General features: G+C 45.4%; 1 protein-coding gene across 4 annotated transcripts in view; it reads right to left on the bottom strand.

The window, feature by feature from the left end:
- The window catches only part of LOC310860557 (transducin-like enhancer protein 1), a 79190-nt gene that overhangs the window by 15009 nt on the left and 43883 nt on the right, over window positions 1-20298 (bottom strand). The window contains exons 4-12 of one of the 4 annotated variants that reach the window (XM_083767537.1): window positions 14497-14541; window positions 9541-9603; window positions 8762-8836; window positions 7821-8043; window positions 5936-5997; window positions 4369-4467; window positions 3947-3991; window positions 1369-1530; window positions 532-658 (exon numbers count right to left, since the gene is read on the bottom strand). In XM_083767537.1, coding sequence (XP_083623663.1) covers window positions 532-658; window positions 1369-1530; window positions 3947-3991; window positions 4369-4467; window positions 5936-5997; window positions 7821-8043; window positions 8762-8836; window positions 9541-9603; window positions 14497-14541 — 901 coding nt within the window. The remainder of the gene's footprint in view (window positions 1-531; window positions 659-1368; window positions 1531-3946; window positions 3992-4368; window positions 4468-5935; window positions 5998-7820; window positions 8044-8761; window positions 8837-9540; window positions 9604-14496; window positions 14542-20298) is intronic. The other 3 variants (XM_083767534.1, XM_083767535.1, XM_083767536.1) reach the window with 3 other exon arrangements.

Here is a 20298-nt window from a genome sequence, read left to right as displayed (position 1 = left end):
TGAGAGACAGCGTCAGGGGGGGGGCGGTGCCGGATAGAGAGACAGAGTGATGCATCACAATAGATTCACTCCTCATTATGAAACCAGCTCACAGTCACAGCCCGTTACCTCTCCTAATCTTTCCGTTTATAAAAAAATCGACAAACATTTTTCGCCCCCAGCTGTTTGTTGGGGCTCAGAGCAGGGCCGTGCGTGGCTCCAGCCTTTTCCACTGGTTCTGCCCACACGACACACAGAACAGGACAGGACAGGTGAGGTGGGTGCGACGACACATGGATAGAGTTACCCAATGTAGCAGAGTGATTCTCCATTAAAGACATTAAATAATAATTATTCATGTTGCTCAATGTCCCAGAGTACTCCCCATTGTGCGTATGCAGTGTGTGTGTGCGTGTGCGCGCTGTGTTGTGTGTGTGTGTGTGTGTGTGTGTGTGTGTGTGTGTGTAAGCACATCCATGTCCCAAAGCGTGGCTGATGCTGACATTTATCCGTCCATCTCATCTTTTGGGGGGGGGGGGGGGTACTACTCACCCAGAGGGTCCACAGCAGGCTTGCCGGGGACAGGGCGGAACTGTGGGGGTCCGCTGGGCCCCGGGGCGTTGGCCTCCTGGGACATGGGCGTGCCCGGCTTCATGCCCGGGGTACTGGACTTCTCCCTCTGGGGGGAGGGAGGGAGGGAGGGAGGGAGGGAGGGGGGAGGGGAGGGAGGGGCAGAGAGAGACAAGACAGAAGGGAGGGTTATAAATAACAATTAGGCATAATATAACATGATGAAAGGGGAACAAATGAAATGACAACTATACTGTAGGAGGAAAGAAAAGGACTCGGGAAGCAAGATGAAAACAAGCTATGCAGAGGTGATGGTGTTATAGGAATCTCAGTGTTTTGGTGATGTGCGAGAGTGTCCTTGAATAGAGGGGATATGCGTGTGACATCATCGTCAAACCAGGAAGTTATGCAGGAACGCCTATACTGAGTGGCAAAAACCTACTTCCTGGCCTCGACGACAGCCCATATACATCCAAACAGAAAAGTCCAAATGACGTTAAACTCACTTTGCATGCGCATACCCTCTATTGATTGATTGAGTACAGTCAGCTTGGTCTAAAAGGATAGAACCAAAACAAAGTCCTTGCTGTCTTGTTTCCATTCAGGTCCTATGTGTATTCAATTCATAAACAAATTCAATATCCTCAAAAAAAACAAAAAAAAAACATTATATGTACAGAGTGGAAGAAAAAAGAAAGGGGGTGTAAAGGGGGGGGGTGGGGGAGGGGGGTGAGTAGAAGTGAAAGTATTGGAAATACTCAAGTAAGGTACAAATACCTCAAAATTGTGTGTGTGAGTGCGCATGCGTTGCGTCCATACCTGTGGGGGGTCCTTCCCCCGGGACGGGGAGGGCGCGCTGCTGGAGGACGCCAGGGAGGCGGGGCTGGCCTGGGGCGGAGCCTCCTTCCGGGTGGGGGGCATCTTGTCCAGCCCGTTCTCCCTGGACGAGTAGGACTGAACGCTGCGTGGGGACGACGGGTCCTGGGTTTGAAAGGGTTAAAAGAAACAAACACACACATTAACCGTTATTTTATACTTTGGCTACTATGAGCTTGTATATTCAGATATACATGCTCGTAGTGCTTGTAGATCAGCTTTTTCTTTTTTTGTGTGCAAATCTTTGAATATATATTTCAAAGTGAATTTTTCTTACTGAAATATTTGCGCAGTTCTGGGAGGTCCCTGGAACAGAACCCTTAGTTAGAACCCTTAGTAGAACCCTTAGTTCTGGGATGTCCCTGGAACAGAACCCTTAGTTCTGGGAGGTCCCTGGAACAGAACCCTTAGTTCTGGGAGGTCCCTAATGGAACAGAACCCTTAGTTCTGGGAGGTCCCTGGAACAGAACCCTTAGTTCTGGGAGGTCCCTAATGGAACAGAACCCTTAGTTCTGGGAGGTCCCTAATGGAACAGAACCCTTAGTTCTGGGAGGTCCCAGGAACAGAACCCTTAGTTCTGGGAGGTCCCTAATGGAACAGAACCCTTAGTTCTGGGAGGTCCCTAATGGAACAGAACCCTTAGTTCTGGGAGGCCCCTAATGGAACAGAACCCTTAGTTCTGGGAGGCCCCTAATGGAACAGAACCCTTAGTTCTGGGAGGCCCCTAATGGAACAGAACCCTTAGTTCTGGGAGGTCCCTAATGGAACAGAACCCTTAGTTCTGGGAGGTCCCTGGAACAGAACCCTTAGTTCTGGGAGGTCCCTAATGGAACAGAACCCTTAGTTCTGGTAGGTCCCTAATGGAACAGAACCCTTAGTTCTGGGAGGTCCCTAATGGAACAGAACCCTTAGTTCTGGTAGGTCCCTAATGGAACAGAACCCTTAGTTCTGGGAGGCCCCTGGAACAGAACCCTTAGTTCTGGGAGGTCCCTGGAACAGAACCCTTAGTTCTGGGAGGCCCCTAATGGAACAGAACCCTTAGTTCTGGGAGGCCCCTAATGGAACAGAACCCTTAGTTCTGGGAGGTCCCTAATGGAACAGAACCCTTAGTTCTGGGAGGTCCCTGGAACAGAACCCTTAGTTCTGGGAGGCCCCTAATGGAACAGAACCCTTAGTTCTGGGAGGCCCCTAATGGAACAGAACCCTTAGTTCTGGGAGGTCCCTAATGGAACAGAACCCTTAGTTCTGGGAGGCCCCTAATGGAACAGAACCCTTAGTTCTGGGAGGTCCCTGTACTGGACCAACACGTGTTGAGATGTGACGCTCCGCAGTGGGTTTCCTTGACGTGAAAACGTTTGAGCAGTTTTTTCAGAAAAGCGCTAGGATTTAGAACCCATTTGTATAACCTGGTCCTCAGGCCTTAATGGATTAACCCATTTAGACCTGAGAAAAGATTCTACAAATGCCTTCTGACAGTTTTCTGAAAAACCCTATGTTTCTATGTCAGTGGTTCTCAAACTATTTAATGTCAAGGACCCCTAGAATTATATGCATTTGGCCGCCGACCCCCATCTGAAAATATGTTGTTCCAGGGACCCCCCAAGAAGTAAAGATTTGAGTTAAAAACGTTCACTCTGAAAGAATATATATTCAAAGTTTTGCACTACACTTTTTCACGGACCTACAAGCTTGTAGCGCGGCACTCTGTGCCGTGCTATGAGCTTGTAGATCTGCTATTTTTCAATAGCTAAAGTATAGAGGGTATGCGCGTGACATCATCATCATACCCGGAAGTTATGCGGGAATGCCTACTGAGTGACCAAAAAATACTTTCTGGCCTTGACAGCCCATGCATCCAAACAGAAAAGTCCTATTTGATTGAATTACATGACTTTAAACAACGTTGAATTCACTTTGTCACTCACTTTGCCACTCGATTTGCCACTCGATCTGCCATTCACTTTATGCATGCGCATAATATAGCATAATGCTTAAAACACCAAAAGGGGTTCCCATTCAGAATGGTTTAAGACGTTATTCTTCATGTAACCCGAGAAATTGATACAGTCTGTAAATGTGAACGTTAACACAACAAGCCACTTGGGTGTTTTTACGTTAAGACACCAGTGTGCACACATCGATTCAGAGGTTGTCACTTTCCACTCGTGTTTGCTTTTGTCTAAACAAATTAATTAAACTAATGGATCTACAACAGTCGCACATAAAAACAACGACGGCATTCGTAAACAGTTTAATAAAAGCACAGATGTTTTTTTTAATACTTTATAGCAATGCATGCGACGTCAGCGTGCATGCATTTATCAGTCTGAACGCGCACGCATGCGTGTCTCAGGGGAGGGTTGTGGGCCGTATTAATATTCAGGCTGTCCTGCTGTGTGTGTGTGTGTGTGTGTGTGTGTGTGTGTGTGTGTGTGTGTGTGTGTGTGTGTGTTTGTGTGTGTGTGTGTGTGTATGTCGTATGCAGATGAAGGCTGTGATTTGAGGCGCTGACTATACCAACCTCATCCACCACCAAATTATCATCGCTCTTATCCGCATCGCTGCCCTGGGAAGACAAACGCAGGGAGACGGGCATTAGGGTTACAGCAACGCCTTTAAATCCTGTACAGATTGCACAAGGAATAGTTCACACAGCATGGACACCTAAACAAACATAAATAAAATTTGGGTTGCAATCATATAAATACAATACATTAAAAAAACAGATTACAAATAATTATAAGTGAATACCGGTGTTAGGCTTAGCCCTTGAACTAAAGCTATATATTTTTTAAATATATATATATTTCTTTTTAATAGCCGACCTTGTAGATGTGCTATTTGAAAGATTTTGCAGATGACAGGCCCACAATACGGAAGCCAGGGTTAAATGTGTTAAGTGGATGTGCACTTGTTACTGAAAGAAAACATGAAGCGCCTCACATAGTCCGTCATGAATTCCTTCTCGTCTGCTTTCCTCTTCTTGCCATTGCTGAGGTAGTCTGTTGGCGGGCGGCCCTTATCCCCGTTGGACAGAGAACTCTGAGAAAAGGAGAGGTAGAAAAGATGGAGTAGAAACAGAAGACAGAGGGAGGAGGAGGTGGTACGAGTGGAGAGAGGAAGAGGTGAAACGAGTTGAGGAGGAGATTTGGTGGAAAGGAAATAAAGAGTAAATTGAGTGGATAGAAAGAGAGAGAGAGAGAGAGAGAGAAAGAGAGAGAGAGAGAGAGAGAGAGAGAGAGAGCAGAGATGAAGAAGAAAGGGATAGAAAGGGGAGCGGAGTGGCGGCGGCGGAGGAAAGGGAGTCGAGGGCAGAGAGAGGAAAAGAAAAGAGGGTGATAATGAGGTGAGAGGGACTGCATAAATCATGTCGGGCTCATAAGCAGTGGAGATGAATGTGAAAGAATATCAGCCTCCATCGATCGGGTCGACTCACTAGTAGGAGTGAGGGGAGAAGATGGGAGCCGTCTTTAATGCGGTCCAAGTGGTGGTTCCACTATGCTATTCTTGGAATCCCAACTTCACACGTGAGTATTACACTTTTGATATTTTATTATTTCGGTGAGTTTTAGTTTGAAGTCATGTTTGAGTCCTTTGGTTAGGTTTGACAAACTATATTGTGGTTATTATCCTGTTATTATTCGACCTCGCTATGTACTTGGGAATGTTTGAACTGAATCCAAGCCTAGTCTTTTTTGCCTCGTACTTTACGATGCGGTGCAATAGTTTGTATTGCAGCAATTTGTCATTAATCTCTAAATCACAGGCAAGCAGAAAGCGGATTTCTCTGAGCCAGAGCAACGTGAAAGGAGTTTTGTTTTGTGTAACTACACTACAGTGATGTCTATGAAACACATCTGTGACATTACTTTCACCAAAACATTGTTCGGTTTCGCCAAATCTTGGCTGGTGCCCAGTGGCCGACACCTACCTCTAAATGCAACAGGCGAACAGCCTGTTGCATTTAGATCATCACATTTAGATCACCACATTAGCATCACATTTCAGATGAATAACTTTAGGGAGATGAGGTAAACATTTTTGGGCTGTCTGACAGCCAACAGCAGTTCCAATAACCAGATCGTCTTGTCATGTCAGTCGCGGTCGAAACCGTAGCTGTGGCCAACTAACCTAGAAATGCAGTCTATACCTGATGCAGATTGTTCTAATTTGTTCCTCGCGAGGAGGGGACTTTCTGAATGGCTCATCGAAACGTCTCATCGCATAAAACTTCTCTGTGAATCATTTTTACAACACTTAATAACCTCCGACGGCAAAATCCACCCCGAGACATGACAGACAAATCTTGTCCCCCCTTTAATGCTTTTCTTAAGGAACAGCTTGAAGGGCGCTATGCTATGGGGGTTAATCACAGAGCTCTGCAGCCATTAGGCTGTCACTGCACAGAGTCCATCCGCTCGATGCATATGAAAAGCTCTGAATACTAAAACATGGAAAAAGATCTGACCATGGAAAATGTGATGGTGCACTTATTATATGCCTTACTCACCGGCCCAGCTTCACGATCTGTGTCCATTCCGGGCAGCCGCACATCCCAAGTCCCCAAAAGAGAGAACACATATACAAAACCAAATAACATTATCTCCCATCACTTAGCATCACTCTAGCTAGCGGCTAATGACTCAGTGGAAACTATCTCTGAGGCATGCCATCATCAGTATCGATAACAGTATCGTGCCAAAATGGCCAAGCCAAGCTACGGCTTATAGTATATACTATGTCAAGCCAGGCATATACGGCAATTTTCTTCATCTAAAGTCTTCCGTCTCAAACAGTTCAATATAAACGTAACCTATTGTGCTAATTCCCAGCCATTATATATACATTTGTTTTAATTCTGACACTGCAGTACAGTTGCTTTGCATGCACAGTTCAACAAACTCCTTATTTTATCTTTATATCTCTGTATGCGGCCCCTCATTTCAGCCTGTCTGGAATAAGCATCCCCCCCTCCTTAACCCATTTAGGCCTGATTTTTCAAAAATAGCAGACCTACAAGCTCGTAGCGCGCCACTCGGTGGCGCGCTATGAGCTTGTAGATCTGCTATTTTTCAATAGCTAAATTATAACAATGTTTAAAACACCAAAATTTGCCAAATTCCCTTTTTAGATGGACGACAACCGTGTAGGGGCAATGTAAGCAGAACAGATGACCATGTTCAGATAGAAGACAAAAAAAAAAACATCTGGAAAAACCCTAGCTTCAGGGTTTTTGAGCGTCTGAATTCTTTGCCTTTTGTTTACAGGCATGATATTATAATTGATTTACCTCATTATTTGACACTTTTAATATGAACATACTTCATTGTGACATTATATAAGACAGAAAAAATAAGGAAAAGCAAAATATGTGCCCTTTAACTCATCTATAATATTCTTATGCAATTAGTTTAGCGAAAGAAAGAAATGCCAATGGTTCTGGGAATTAGAAGACCCGACTTGGGGGTCATATAGCATTTGTAAAAAATAAAAGTTAGTGTTTTTCAAATCTGCTCTTAGAACCAGAGTCGGGATTAGTTGCAAACAATGAGAAAGAAGAATGTTTGAAATGTCTTTTAATACTTTTTTTCCCTTGATTGTCAGAAGAATTACCCTCATGTGTTAAGCCCCACCCATGGGGGGATTCAGTTAATAAAACAAAATGCTACAAACTAGTTTCAGTGATTCAATTGTTTGACGAGGAGCCTAATTTAGGCCACACACACACACTGCTCCCGTTTTTCCCATTCCTGATGAAATGGAGCACTCTCTCCACGTCACCATCACCTAGGATGATGCTGGAATCATCGTTATCGCTTATCATTGGTCCCCATCTCGAGTGTCTTATACTCCAAGTCCACCCACAGTCCATTCACTGTTGTCAAATTACACACACATGCACTTTCAATACATCTCTAACACGTTCTCAGCACTGTATGCTGCAGGATGCACAGATGAGGTCTGATGACAGATAATCCAGTGTCATGTTTTCACTGTATAGTCTTATAGTTCTTGGTTGTGATATTGTTTGTCCTGTCGTGTTGTTTTTGTTTTTTTGCATGGATTTCTAACAGTTTGTCTTTTGTTACTGTGTTAAATGGCAGGGCGGTAGTTGTGGCTGGTTGTCACAGGGATCCCCCGCCCTAAGAGGCCTTGGGCTGTTTCGAGAGATGCAGAGGAGGACAGAGCAATCCTCCAGGTGTCTGAATGACCATTTTCTTGTTTTGTTTTCGTAACTTTTTTCAACACAACAGGTGTCGACGGTGTTGGCATTAATGTCAAGATGGAAGAGGTCAACGTAATGTAACGGTGTGTCCATAAACCTAGACAGATTTGTTTTTATAGTCCTCAACAATGATGTTCCCCTGCCCAGTCCCTGATATCCAGACCTATACCTCTGTGGTGCGCTTCGGCGGCCGCCGCCGCGGCCTCCATGTGGGCCCTTTCGTCCTTAGCGGCGAGCTGGGCGCCCATGCCCAGGGCGCCGGACAGCGCCAGGAGGCCCGACCCGCCGCCCAGCGCCTGCAGGCCGGGGTGGCCCGCCAGGCTGGACGGGTGGGGGCCCATGGGCAGCCCCTGGGCCACGTGCTGGGAGAGGTGCTGCGCCTGGAGCTGTTGCTGTTGGAGAGAGAGACAGAGGCAGAGAGAGAGATAGAGAGAGAGAAGTGGGGGGGACAAGGAAAGAGGGACAAACTGAGTGACTTTACAGGTACTGAACAAAGTGATTTAACCGCCGGGGAGTGACAGAGCACAAGGAAAGGAAAAGAGAAAAGAAAAGAATAGTGAATGGAAGAACAGGGGGGGTGTGACTGTGATGTGAACTGGGCTGATGTGGGACGTGTATATAACGTGGCAGCGCTGCTGCTATGACGCGAGATATCGGTTAAATATAAGGCTGGCTTTTCTTTCGGAGGATATTGGAAATCACTGAAGGTTCGGGGGGGATTGTAGGTGAGGCTAAACTGCAAAATGTGAAGTCAATTAAGGGGGATTAGCTGTTATTTGCATTTCCAATTACTGGGAAAGCAAACACACAAAAAAACTCCAACAACAACGCTTTGCACAGGGTTGAGCCCGTCTTTCAAGGAAAGCTAACTTTTCTTGAGGTCGTGCCAAGAAACATCTCGAAAACACATTTTATTTTATTAACTACATAACCACGGCATGTCGGGGGGGGCATCGTTACAAGTGGTGCGACAGCGGATCAATTGAAATAAATAGGGTGTGTGGGTGGGGGGGGGGGGGGGGGAATGAAGGAGAAATAAAGGTTATGAGGGAGGATGGTGTTCACACAGTATGAGGCAGAGGGGGGGGGGGGGGGGGGGAGTCCACGTACCCCTATCGATGCATTTAACTCCCCCATAGTCACCTGCTTGGCGCGCTCCATGGCCTGGACCACCTGTTGTTGGTGCTGTGGAACAACCCAAGACGTCAGTGAGCACGGGGGTGTGGACAGGAGGGCTGAATAAATCATCTTGGGCTTAGCCTCAAACAATTTTGACTCCACGTCAACAACACCAATGCAACATTCCTCATTTGGAATATTACATTTGGCATCTCATGACTTAGCTTTCAAAGTTTTCTTTTCTTTTGGGTTTTTTTGCGCAATTCTGGACATACATAATGTAAATTGTGTCGACATTTGGAAACATTGAGGGAAAAAGTGCTTTGAAGCTCTGTCAATCCACAGCTGTGTGTGTGTGTGTAGTGTATGTAGTGAGTGTATGTAGTGCATGTGTGTGTGTGTGTGTGTGTGTGTGTGTGTGTGTGTGTGTGTGTGTGTGTGTGTGTGTGTGTGTGTGTGCGCATGTGTGTGTGTTTGGCATGCAAGTGTGTTTCACTAAGAATTATTGGTTACCGAGTGCATGCATGTCTTATGTGTGGGAGGCTGTCAGACGACCCCCCCATAACCCTCCCCCCCGCAGAAAAAGAAACAGAGACCGAATGTTACTGATGTGTTAATGTGCATAACTGTGGTTTGTGTTTGTGTGTGTGTGTGTGTGTGTGTGTGTGTGTGTGTGTGTGTGTGTGTGTGTGTGTGTGTGTGTGTGTGTGTGTGTGTGTGTGTGTGTGTGTGTGTGTGTGTGTGTGTGTGTTGTGTGTCATCCGTCCAACCTCCTGTGACAGGAATGGGATGAGCTGAGCACAGATCACGTTCAGCCGCTTGGCAATCTCCGTCTGAAAGGGGGGGAGGGAGGGGGGGGGGGGGGGGAGGAGAGAGAGAAAAGAGAAAAGAGTGGGTGGGTGAACGGATACTGTCACTTTGATGAATACACACACACACACACACACACACACACGTGATCGCACGCAAACACACAGCCAAATACATCATGCACAAACCGAAAACACACATACAAAATAAATTGGTACAAACACACGCACACATGCGCGCACACACACACACACACACACACACACACACACACACACACACACACAGAGTGTGCATGTGGCCTGCTTCTTCTCCCTGGGCCCGCACCACCGGTAAATATTTCAGCTGCTTACATCTGGTCTATGCAAATGGAAACTCTGCCAGGGAGCCTGGCTAAAATATTCATGGACAGCATCTGCTGTGGCCACAGCCAGCCCACACACAACGCGTGCGTGCGTGCGTGTGTGCGTGCGTGCGTGCTCTGCTTGTGTACTGTATGTGGGGTGTAGTTGTGGGGTGTCCTTGTATGTCTTTACTCTGTGCAGATGAGTGTGTGTGTGTGTGTGTGTGTGTGTGTGTCTCAGAGTGTACACGTGTCCTCGTGGGGGGTCGAACCCCATTTATACTTGGTTGTGTGCCGGTATTTGGAACCAAAAAGACAAGCTCACAACGTGTGAATTATTGGTGAATTATCAGTGAATTATCGGCACCTTACCGTGACCCATCAGTGAATTATCAGTGCATGGCACCATTGCACGATGCCCAATCTAGTATAGTGTGAATCAGACGTCAGTGTTATTTCCCGTGTCTGTTCAGAAGTGCTCTTCTACACAGCCCAACAACCAGCTCAACCTTTCTCGCTATTCTTGCCAGGTGCGAAGCAGCCCAGCCTACATTTAGCACGCACCACTACTGACGACCGTGAAGACGACTCTAAACACCACCTAGTCATGATTGGCTGCCTCCTAAGCCAATGGCTGCCTCTGAACGGCATAAGAACTAGCCTCGGTCCCAGGCTTACTTATCTGCGAAAAGAAAAGCCTGGTCACAACCTAAGGCAGAGAAGCTATCAGCGGTTGTATCCTCCGGAACAGCCGTCGAATGTATTTCCCCCGGATACGATATTTTCCCGACCAATCACAACACTTGTTTCATTCGCGGAGAATGTAAACTGATTTGTAAAGCATCAACGATTTCACTTCCGCTAAAATCCCGTAACTTCCGCTGATAGTCTTTTCAGCTTAGGTCTTGCCCAGGGTGCATAAGAACCCATACTTTGAACCATGGAGTAATAAAAGGATAGAGACCGAAGCACCCGAAGTACAATTATAGAGTTCCACCCAGGGGGCCGGGCCGGTTCCGGCTTGCCGCCCCGCGTCCGAAACGGATGAGAGAAATGACAGAGTTACCGTGTGCCGGTTCCTCTACTGTACTGTACTGTACTGTACTGTACTGTACTGTACTGTACTGTACTGTACTGTACTGTACTGTACTGTACTGTACTGTACTGTACTGTACTGTACTGTACTGTACTGGCACACCAGAAATCATCATATATACAGTTAATATGTGAGTGTGTGTTTGTGTGTGTGTGTGTGTGTTAGTTTCCATCCATCCATCCATCCATCCATCGCTCTCTCCATCCATCCATCCATCCATCGCTCTCTCCATCCATCCATCCATCCATCCATCGCTCTCTCCATCCATCCATCCATCGCTCTCTCCATCCATCCATCGCTCTCTCCATCCATCCATCCATCCATCCATCCCTCTCTCCATCCATCCATCCATCCATCGCTCTCTCCATCCATCCATCCATCCATCCATCGCTCTCTCCATCCATCCATCCATCCATCGCTCTCTCCATCCATCCCTCCCTCTCTCCATCCCTCTCTCTCTCTCCATCCATCCCTCCCTCCACACCTCCCTCCATCCATCCATCCATCCATCCCTCTCTCTCTCCATCCATCCCTCCCTCTCTCCAGCCATCCATCCATCTCTCCATCCATCCTCTCTCTCTCCATCCATCCATCTCTCCATCCATCCCTCTCTCTCTCCATCCATCCATCCCTCCCTCTCTCCATCCATCCATCCATCCCTCCATCCCTCCCTCTCTCCATCATCCATCCATCCCTCCATCCCGTACTCCATCCATCCATCCATCCATCTCTCTCTCCATCCATCCCTCTCTCCATCTATCCCTCCACACCTCCCTCCCTCCATCCATAGCATCAGTGCAGTAATCAGGCCTATACACTCTGCCATGTGATGATACACACACACGCACACACACACACACACACACACACACACACACACGTTTAGGGCACTCACAACAAGGCCGTTAGGGCCAGTAAGATATGCATGCAGAGATCATGATGACAACATCATTATGGCCATGGGCTGTTTGTCTTGTTGACAGCTATAGCCTCTGTGTGTGTGTGTGTGTGTGTGTGTGTGTGTGTGTGTGTGTGTGTGTTGTGTGTGTGTGTGTGTGTGTGTGTGTGTGTTCATGCGTGCGTGTGCATGTGCACACGCACGCATGAATGTGCAGTTGCGCACACACACAGTCTCTCTCTCCCTATCCCATTCTCTCTCTCTCTTAAGTGATTTATTGATGTCGGGCCGAACTTCCACCCCCTCTTTTTCTCACTCTCCTTACTCATTCTCTCTCTGCTTCTCTCCCTCTCTCTACCTCTCCTTTTGCTTGCCCATAACCCCCCCCCTCTCCATTTTGCAGCCAGGCAGTTGCCCCCTCCCCTCCCCTCCCCTCCCCTCCTCCATGAATCCATCAGTCGTCTCCCCAAGGGAGACACAATGATTTCTTGTTAGAGAACGCAGACTACTAAATGACATCTTCAGGAGAGAGAGAGAGAGAGCGAGAGACAGAGAGACAGAGAGAGAGAGAGAGAGAGAGACAGAGAGAGACAGAGAGAGACAGAGACAGAGACAGAGAGAGAGAGAGAGAGAGAGAGAGAGAGAGAGAGAGAGAGAGAGAGATTGGCTGATTGAAAGAGGCAAGCAAAAAAAGGATGAGCAGAGTAAGGGAGAGGGAGGCGGAGGAGGAGGAGGAGGGGGTGGAGGACAAAATGGGAGAGAGCGGAAATGAAAGGTGGAGGAGGAGGGGAGGGGAGGGGAGGGGGGAGCTCCTCTAGTGCAGTTGAGGAAATGACAGCCGATGAAGCAGGATGTAGAAGGAGAGAGAGAGAAATAGAGAGAAAAGAAAGAGGAGGAAGAAGAGAGCGAGAGTGTGTGCGTGTGCGTGTGTGTGCGTGCGCGTGTGTGTGTGATTGGCTGGGCATGTCAAAAGCAGAGCGATTGAGATGGCGAGGCAGGGGGAGAGAACAGACGCTGGCAAGGCAGTGACCTGATTTAAAGAGAAATGCAGCATGGACTGTATGTCTGTACAGAGAGAGAGAGAGAGAGAGAGAGAGAGAGAGCAAGAGACTGTATGTCTGTAGAGAGAGAGAGAGAGAGAGAGAGAGAGAGAGAGAGAGAGAGAGAGAGAGAGAGAGAGAGAGAGAGAGAGAGAGAGAGAGAGAGAGAGAGAGAGAGAGAGAGAGAGAGAGAGAGAGAGAGAGAGCAAGAGACTATGTCTGTAGAGAGAGAGAGAGAGAGAGAGAGAGAGAGAGAGAGAGAGAGAGAGAGAGAGAGAGAGAGAGATGTCTGTCTGTATAACAGAGAGAGAGACATGAATACATAATACAGAGGTGTGAGGTGTGTGTGGGTTCAGTTGAACAAAAAGGTGAATAAATAAAACATAAAAAAATGAATAAGAGGAAGCAGTGAATGAGTGGGACGGGACGGGACAGGACAGGACAGGACAGGACAGGACAGGACAGGACAGGACAGGACAGGGGCCCAGTTCAGAGTAAACTGGGCCTTAACTGGGCTAATTAGGATACATTTTAGGCCCGACCCGGCCCTAAAACATCGGGTCAGGTAGGGTCGGGTTTGGGCAGAATTTGAGAACTCTATCGCAGAGTAAAAGTAAACCGCACCATTCATAGAATCATAATAGAAAATACAAAACATTTCAATACATATATATATATATATAATTATATATATCTTTTTTTTTTCATGGAGCCCGAGGCCCACTACTAATTTGCATACATTTTCCCCGCCCGAAAATATCGGGTGAAAAAAACAATTTTTTTTTTTTATTCATGGGATTGCTTAGATTTGTTTGTTTGCCTTTAAAAATTTATGCAATTATTTAATTTTATTTCATTTAAAAAATATATATATATCTTTTGAAATAGTATATTTATATGTATAGGAAAATAAAATGCGATTTGTACTCGCGTCGTGACCGCTTTTGGTGTTTCAAACATTATGTTATAATTTAGCTATTGAAAAATAGCAGATCTACAAGCTCATAGCGCGCCACCGAGTGGCGCACTATGAACTTGTAGGTCTGCTATTTTTGAAAAATCGTTAAAATGTGCCTCAAATCTTTCAGAAAATTGTCATGATTTAGAAAACATTTAAAAATTTGACATCAGGCCTGAATGGGATAAGAGGAGGAGGAGGAGAGTGGAGCACAGGAGGACAATGAGAAGAGGTGGTGAGAGAGAGAGAGAGAGAGAGAGAGAGAGAGAGAGAGAGAGAGAGAGAGAGAGAGAGAGAGAGAGAGAGAGAGAGAGAGAGAGAGGATTTCCTGAGGAGCGTGAATTAATGAAAACACAAAATAATTAGAAAACACCGAATTGGGGCAAAACAAAGAAGGACATAGAGGTAGAGGGAGAGGGGGAGGGAGACACATGTTTGTGTGAATCTTTACATCTCATTAGTGCATAATGAGGTGAGGCAGAGCAAATATGTAACCCTGTATGAACGCGGAATGAGTGAGAGAACAGTGCACGTGCGAGCGTTGGCGTGCGTGCGTGTGTGCGAGAGATATACAAGCTTACCTGTTTGTGCATTTCAATGTTAAGGCCATAGGACATCTCATAATACTGAAAAAGAGAGAAGGAAAGGATTAATTGTACTGTGTGTATTTGTGTAATATACTGTATGAACACAGATCTACAAGAATGTGAATTCATGTAAATCATACACACGAGATGTTCATACAGAGCAGATGTACTACAGGGATATGTTTTGAGAGGGACTCCTGATAATATTTAGATATCTGATATTCCGTATAACTGAGGAACCCTTTATTCTTCTCCTAATATTAACTGTTTAAGTGCCAGGGACGTCATCCCGTATCTAAATCAGCTATGCACTGGATGACATGCCCGTATAGACGTATAAAAAAAAAATATATATATATATTTTTTTTAAACGCCCTCTTTTTTTTAATAATGGGAGATCTGGCACTCAGAGCCTAAACTGGTGACCACTAGGTGGCACTGAAGGAGGTTTAGGGAGATTTCACTTTAAAAAAATGTTTTAGGTCATTTTATTGTCTACTCAGACTTTTGTGAACCATGATAGGCGGCAGTGGCTCAGGGGTAGAGTGGCTGGATGGTAACCGCAAGGTTGCCAGTTCGAACCCGGGCTCCCCCAGAGTTAGTGTGGAAGTGTCCTTGAGCAAGACACTGAACCCCTAATTGCGCCTGATGAGATGGTTGGTACCTTGCATGGTTTGCATGCGTGTGTGAATGGGTGAATGTAATGCACAATCTATGTAAAGCGCCTTGGATAAAGGCGCAATATAAATGCACCATTTACCATGATAGACTCCTTGGAGCTGGTGACCCATACTGCCCTCATAATACGTGAGGGAGCCATGTTTTTTACAATACTTTTTTCATTCATTGAAAACAAAAATTGGGGTGCAATATATATAATGCAAAATTAAATATAATGTATGAAAAACACCCCCCCCCCCTCATGTATGAGGACAGTATGAGTCACCAGAAAATCATATCAGATACATATAACGGTAATGGGTCGCACACACCAAGACTGCATTTCAATCATTTATTCTTGCCTTTTGAACAGGAGACAAACGTTTCGGCTATCCAGCCTTCATCAGTTCTCTACCAAGCTGACATTAACACACAAGCACAGCCTACATCATACATCATATGCTCATCTCGAACCCAAATGGAACCCAGGGACACCAAAGGGGTCCTCAGAGTTGCGACAGGGTTTTTTTAATATATATGTTTCATTTAATAAATAAATAAATGTAATGTCTGAAAATACACATTAAAATTAATCAGATATATATCCAATAGCAAATGTAATTAATTTGTAACCAGACAGACAGACTGACAAACAACATTTAATTTACACAACAGTAATGATAGTCTGTGTTACGGACCATGGTCCTTCTGAGTATTTGTTATTGATGTTGTGATGGTTAATTGTTATGATGATAATTAGTTGAGCTGTGAATAATATTTATAGTATGGAAATGTTGGTCTTCTGTGGATGGCTTGTATTATAATTTGTTTCTTTCTGTGTTTCATGTAAGGTATTAAATGGAGGTGAATGGAGAATGTAGAGAATGGGTGTGGTGCTGATGACTTGACTGGTCAATTGAAAGCAGGTGGCTGCAATCATGACAGGTCCTACCTGGACCTGCCCCTTATTCCTCATTGGTTCCCAGCAGCTGGGTAATGGCCCTGCTGTCTATAAGGTCACATTCTCACCTAATACTTCGGTAGACTCAGATCCGTATGGGCGGGGAAATGGAATTCTTGCATATTTAATTGGCTGGGGTTTGCCTTCACACTGTCATTCGCAGCAATTGGAAACGCAGCAGGGGGGACCTTTATCAATGTGTTCCGTTCATAAACTATAGCATACACAGTGAAATCTATGGTGATAAAATTACACTCATAACGTGCATGTGTCGTGCCGTCTGGGACCCCCCCCCCCCCCTCTCTCTCTCTCTCTCTACGCACGCAGCCGCCACACACTGTTCTTTTGGGCATGGAGGCACAGCGCTGCATGAGCGCACTGATATAACTCCCCAGTCCCACACAGTGACAGCACTCCATGTTTACGGCACGCACAGACAGACAGAATATTATGTAGGCTATAATACACTGCAGTGTTTTTATGTGTTTTCTTAAGCAATTGATTAATGTACACGTCCTCATTTCGATCAGGGCTTCAGTCTCCTTATTCGACCACGTCTATCCACAGTAACGGGACATCTTTGCGCTGCGTAAAATATGCCTTCTCCGTCTCCAACTGTGTTCAGCTCCTCACCCGCCACATTATGTTTGCTTCATTTCCTTTATTTACTGCGGATTGCATTCACACCTGCACCGAATCGTAGTCAAGTGCGATTCGAAGCGAAGCGAAACCCACGTTTTTGGGCGGAGTAAAATGCGGTTATTTGCTGCGCATTAGGATTCGAATGAGCCTTCACACCTGCCAAACGAAGCGCACTTTCTGACAATGCGCAGCAGGATTCGTTTTAATCGCAGCAAAGCTCTCTGGTATGAATGCGACCTAAATGTGCTCAGTCTGTCCTGACTGTGGAGAGGACGACAGCAGTTTGCAGCAGAGACTTGGTTCCTCTGTCCTCCACCCTTTTGCCTGCCCTTTTGTTTGCTTTTGTTTGTTTTAGTTTCTTTGACTTCGATTCCGTTTTGTTCTGTAAGTTTTGCCTTAGCTCCTTTTGTTATGTGTTTGTTCCCTTTAAGAGTAAAACCCTAGTTTGTTATTATTCTATCTGTAGTATTTGTCTAATGTAACCCACTGTCCTTTTGTAAGGGTGTTAGGTCCCTTTTTGTTTTTCTCTTTATTGTAATTCTGTTAGTTAGGTTAGTTAGGGTTTAGTATTGTATTTTTGTTCTTGGTTAGGGATTGAGTTAGGGGTAAACCTTTATTTTCTAGATAGATATTTTTGCTAAGATGTAAACCGCACCCTGAAGCCAATATTTATTTTTGAACTGAAAAGCTGACAAGCACAAGGATTTGAATCCATTGTCTCTGTGGACAAAGAAAAGAGCAACAATAAACTAAAGTTATTTTTCAACCCTGTCTCCTCTCACATTATGTTGTTTACCTTCACCCTAGACGAAGGTGCGTAACAGTCTGTCAGAGATATCTATGAAGACATCAAAGCAGCAGCGTCTCTTAGAGACAACCCACAGTCAGAAAGAAAGACCTTTGTGGAATACTTTCAAACTCATCTCAGATCTCTCAACAGTCAACAGACATTGATGAGACACAATTAGCAAAACATAGTGAGCTAGCCTTTTTTTTCACGCCTCTCATCGAGTTGCATGGCAACTGTTCAATGGGCATGTCGATACAGAGAAACGTAATTTCGTTTTTTTCTGCTGCTACAGTTGGAAATAATGACAAAATAAAGCAATCTTGAATCTTGAACAATGCCGCTCCCAGAAGTAACTGCAACTTCAGAACTTTATCGTCCAACTCCAATGCTAGAAAATCCAAAATAAATTCAAAGGACATTAAAGGACAAGTACGGACTACGGACTAAAATAACATACAGAATTTTTCCTACACTGGCCGTGTGGATTTCCCAGCAGCGCCCATAGCATAGAGCAGGGGTTCTCAACGTGGGGGTCGCCTATCTTTTTTTGGGGGGGGGGGGGTATTAAAAAATACAAAATAAGAAAGAAAAATCCCAACTGAATGGCTGGAAGAGTTTACCACACACAGTACATGCATAAACTGTCCTTTCGCGAGACATGGCCAAAGCATTTCCAGGGTCCCCGGCCAAAAAATGTTGAGAAATCCTGGCATAGAGCAGAGCCCTTAAGCATAGCCGCTACTTATGCCATTAGTTTTCCTTTCTTTTTCATGAATCTGTCATTAGTTATTAGTCATTACAGAGGCATCAATGCCTTTGTTGTCCCACACTAAATGAGACAAACTACGATGTTTAGGTTATAAAACCTTATTAAACCCATTCTGAGACGTCAGGCCTAAATGGGTTAGAACAAGCTAAGCTAATGATGCTCCTGGGCGAACGTCCTCATCCTAGAGCAAGGCTACGCTACAGCTGTGGAGGGCTACACTTCCTGTTTGGTCAGGGGGCTCTTCTTCGTCTTTGGTTTTTCACACAATTCTCTGGCACTGGCGCCACGATCTTCCCTAGAGGGCTGGGATGCATGGATGGTGTTAATATGGTATAACCAACTATGCCACGTGAGAGAATCATCAATGTCCGCATCGCAAGGTGGCGCGCGCGAGAGAGAGAGAGATTATATATATATATATATATATATATATATATCCAGGCACAGCAATTCACAGAATCTCAACTAAATCAACATGATCTAAAGTAAACTAGTACATTTTAAAGTAAATCTCCTCGCCATGCCAAGTACTGTAAAATATAGGATACAAGAAACAGGGAGCTGGCAAGGGCTTTAGACCCAAATAAAAATGCAATGACCAACTTTTTATGGAATCTCACGGGTCCACATCAAAGCATGTGGATCCGATCAGCGGTTTGTGAGACTATATCTCCACTCTCCAGACACGCGCACATGTGCACACGTGCGCGCACAAACACACGCGTGCGTACACACACACACGCACAACTGTAGTGGGCTAGCCTCCTACAGAGCCATGCCAGAACTATAGGCCTACTTGCGCGGCACAAAGAGCCAGGAGAGGCTGAATAACCTGCCAATACTTGCCATTCAGTGTGAAGTGAACTGGCAAAACAGAAAGACTAGCTGTGTGAGAGGCTGCATGCACGATTAACGCACCGTTGGTGCTGAAATGTAGGCCTCTTGGCACCACAGTTGGTCCACAAGGGCACAAGGGATGACAATAATGTAGGCCTCTTGGCACCACAGTCTGTCCATGTGACATAGGCACAAGGGATGACAATAATGCTAGGCGGATATAGTCAAGTGTCTTTACATGCCAATTCCTCAAAAGTCCTGCAACGACATTTAGAACCTATGGGGTTTAGGGGTTGGTGAGACATGGCCAAAGTATTTCCGAGGGTCCCTGGCCAAAAACGTTGAGAGCCCCCTGTTTTGTTTAGGTAATGACTGCCGTCGATTTGAATTCAAGGAGGTGGAGTCAAGTTGACCATTTCAACTAGTTGCCGCAATGGCACATCGAAACGACTGTGTTTCAGTCAACAGAACTCTAAAACACTGGTTTCCACTGAGACACCCGACCCATTTGTGGGTCACAGACACATTTTTATGGGTCCCTTTATTTTTTATTTCCTTTTATTTTATTTTATTAATAATATTTCAAAACATTAAAAGAAAATGTAATTAAAAGTAAAAAATTAATTATTTTTTCCACTAATTTCATGAAGAAATCAAATACAAATTAAAGACTTCCCATGAATTAGAAAACAAATGTTTAAGAAGTAGTGAAATCAGACTCCTCTTCACTGCTCTAAAAGAATCACACCTTTAGCTCCCAGAGCAGAACGGGTGGGGGAGCTGACACCAAGTCAGAGCTGACATGGCACAATAACATCATATTTTTTATATATACTGCATTTTCGCCTGGGAGTTCATTTCGGACCCTACCGTCACAAGATTTTCCGTGTACAGAAATGACTTAAAAGTCGTCGTCCCCCCATCCCTATTCTAACTAATCCTGGCTGGGAGGGCGGAGGAGGAGGTGAGAAAAGAGACTTTAACAATAATGACATCTAATGTATGCTATTTGGCACCAGCGTTTATCTGACGGTACATGGGAGCTAGCCCTGTTTGGAGGTGTGAGGGCACGAGGGGGGGGGGGGAGAGAGAGAGAGAGAGAGAGAGAGAGAGAGAGAGAGAGAGAGAGAGAGAGAG

Source organism: Protomyctophum parallelum (assembly GCF_964188405.1).
Source record: "Protomyctophum parallelum genome assembly, chromosome: 6".
NCBI classification, from domain to species: Eukaryota; Metazoa; Chordata; class Actinopteri; order Myctophiformes; family Myctophidae; genus Protomyctophum; species Protomyctophum parallelum.
Note: the sequence above shows the minus strand (reverse complement) of the source record. Positions and strands in the feature narration are given on the sequence as shown.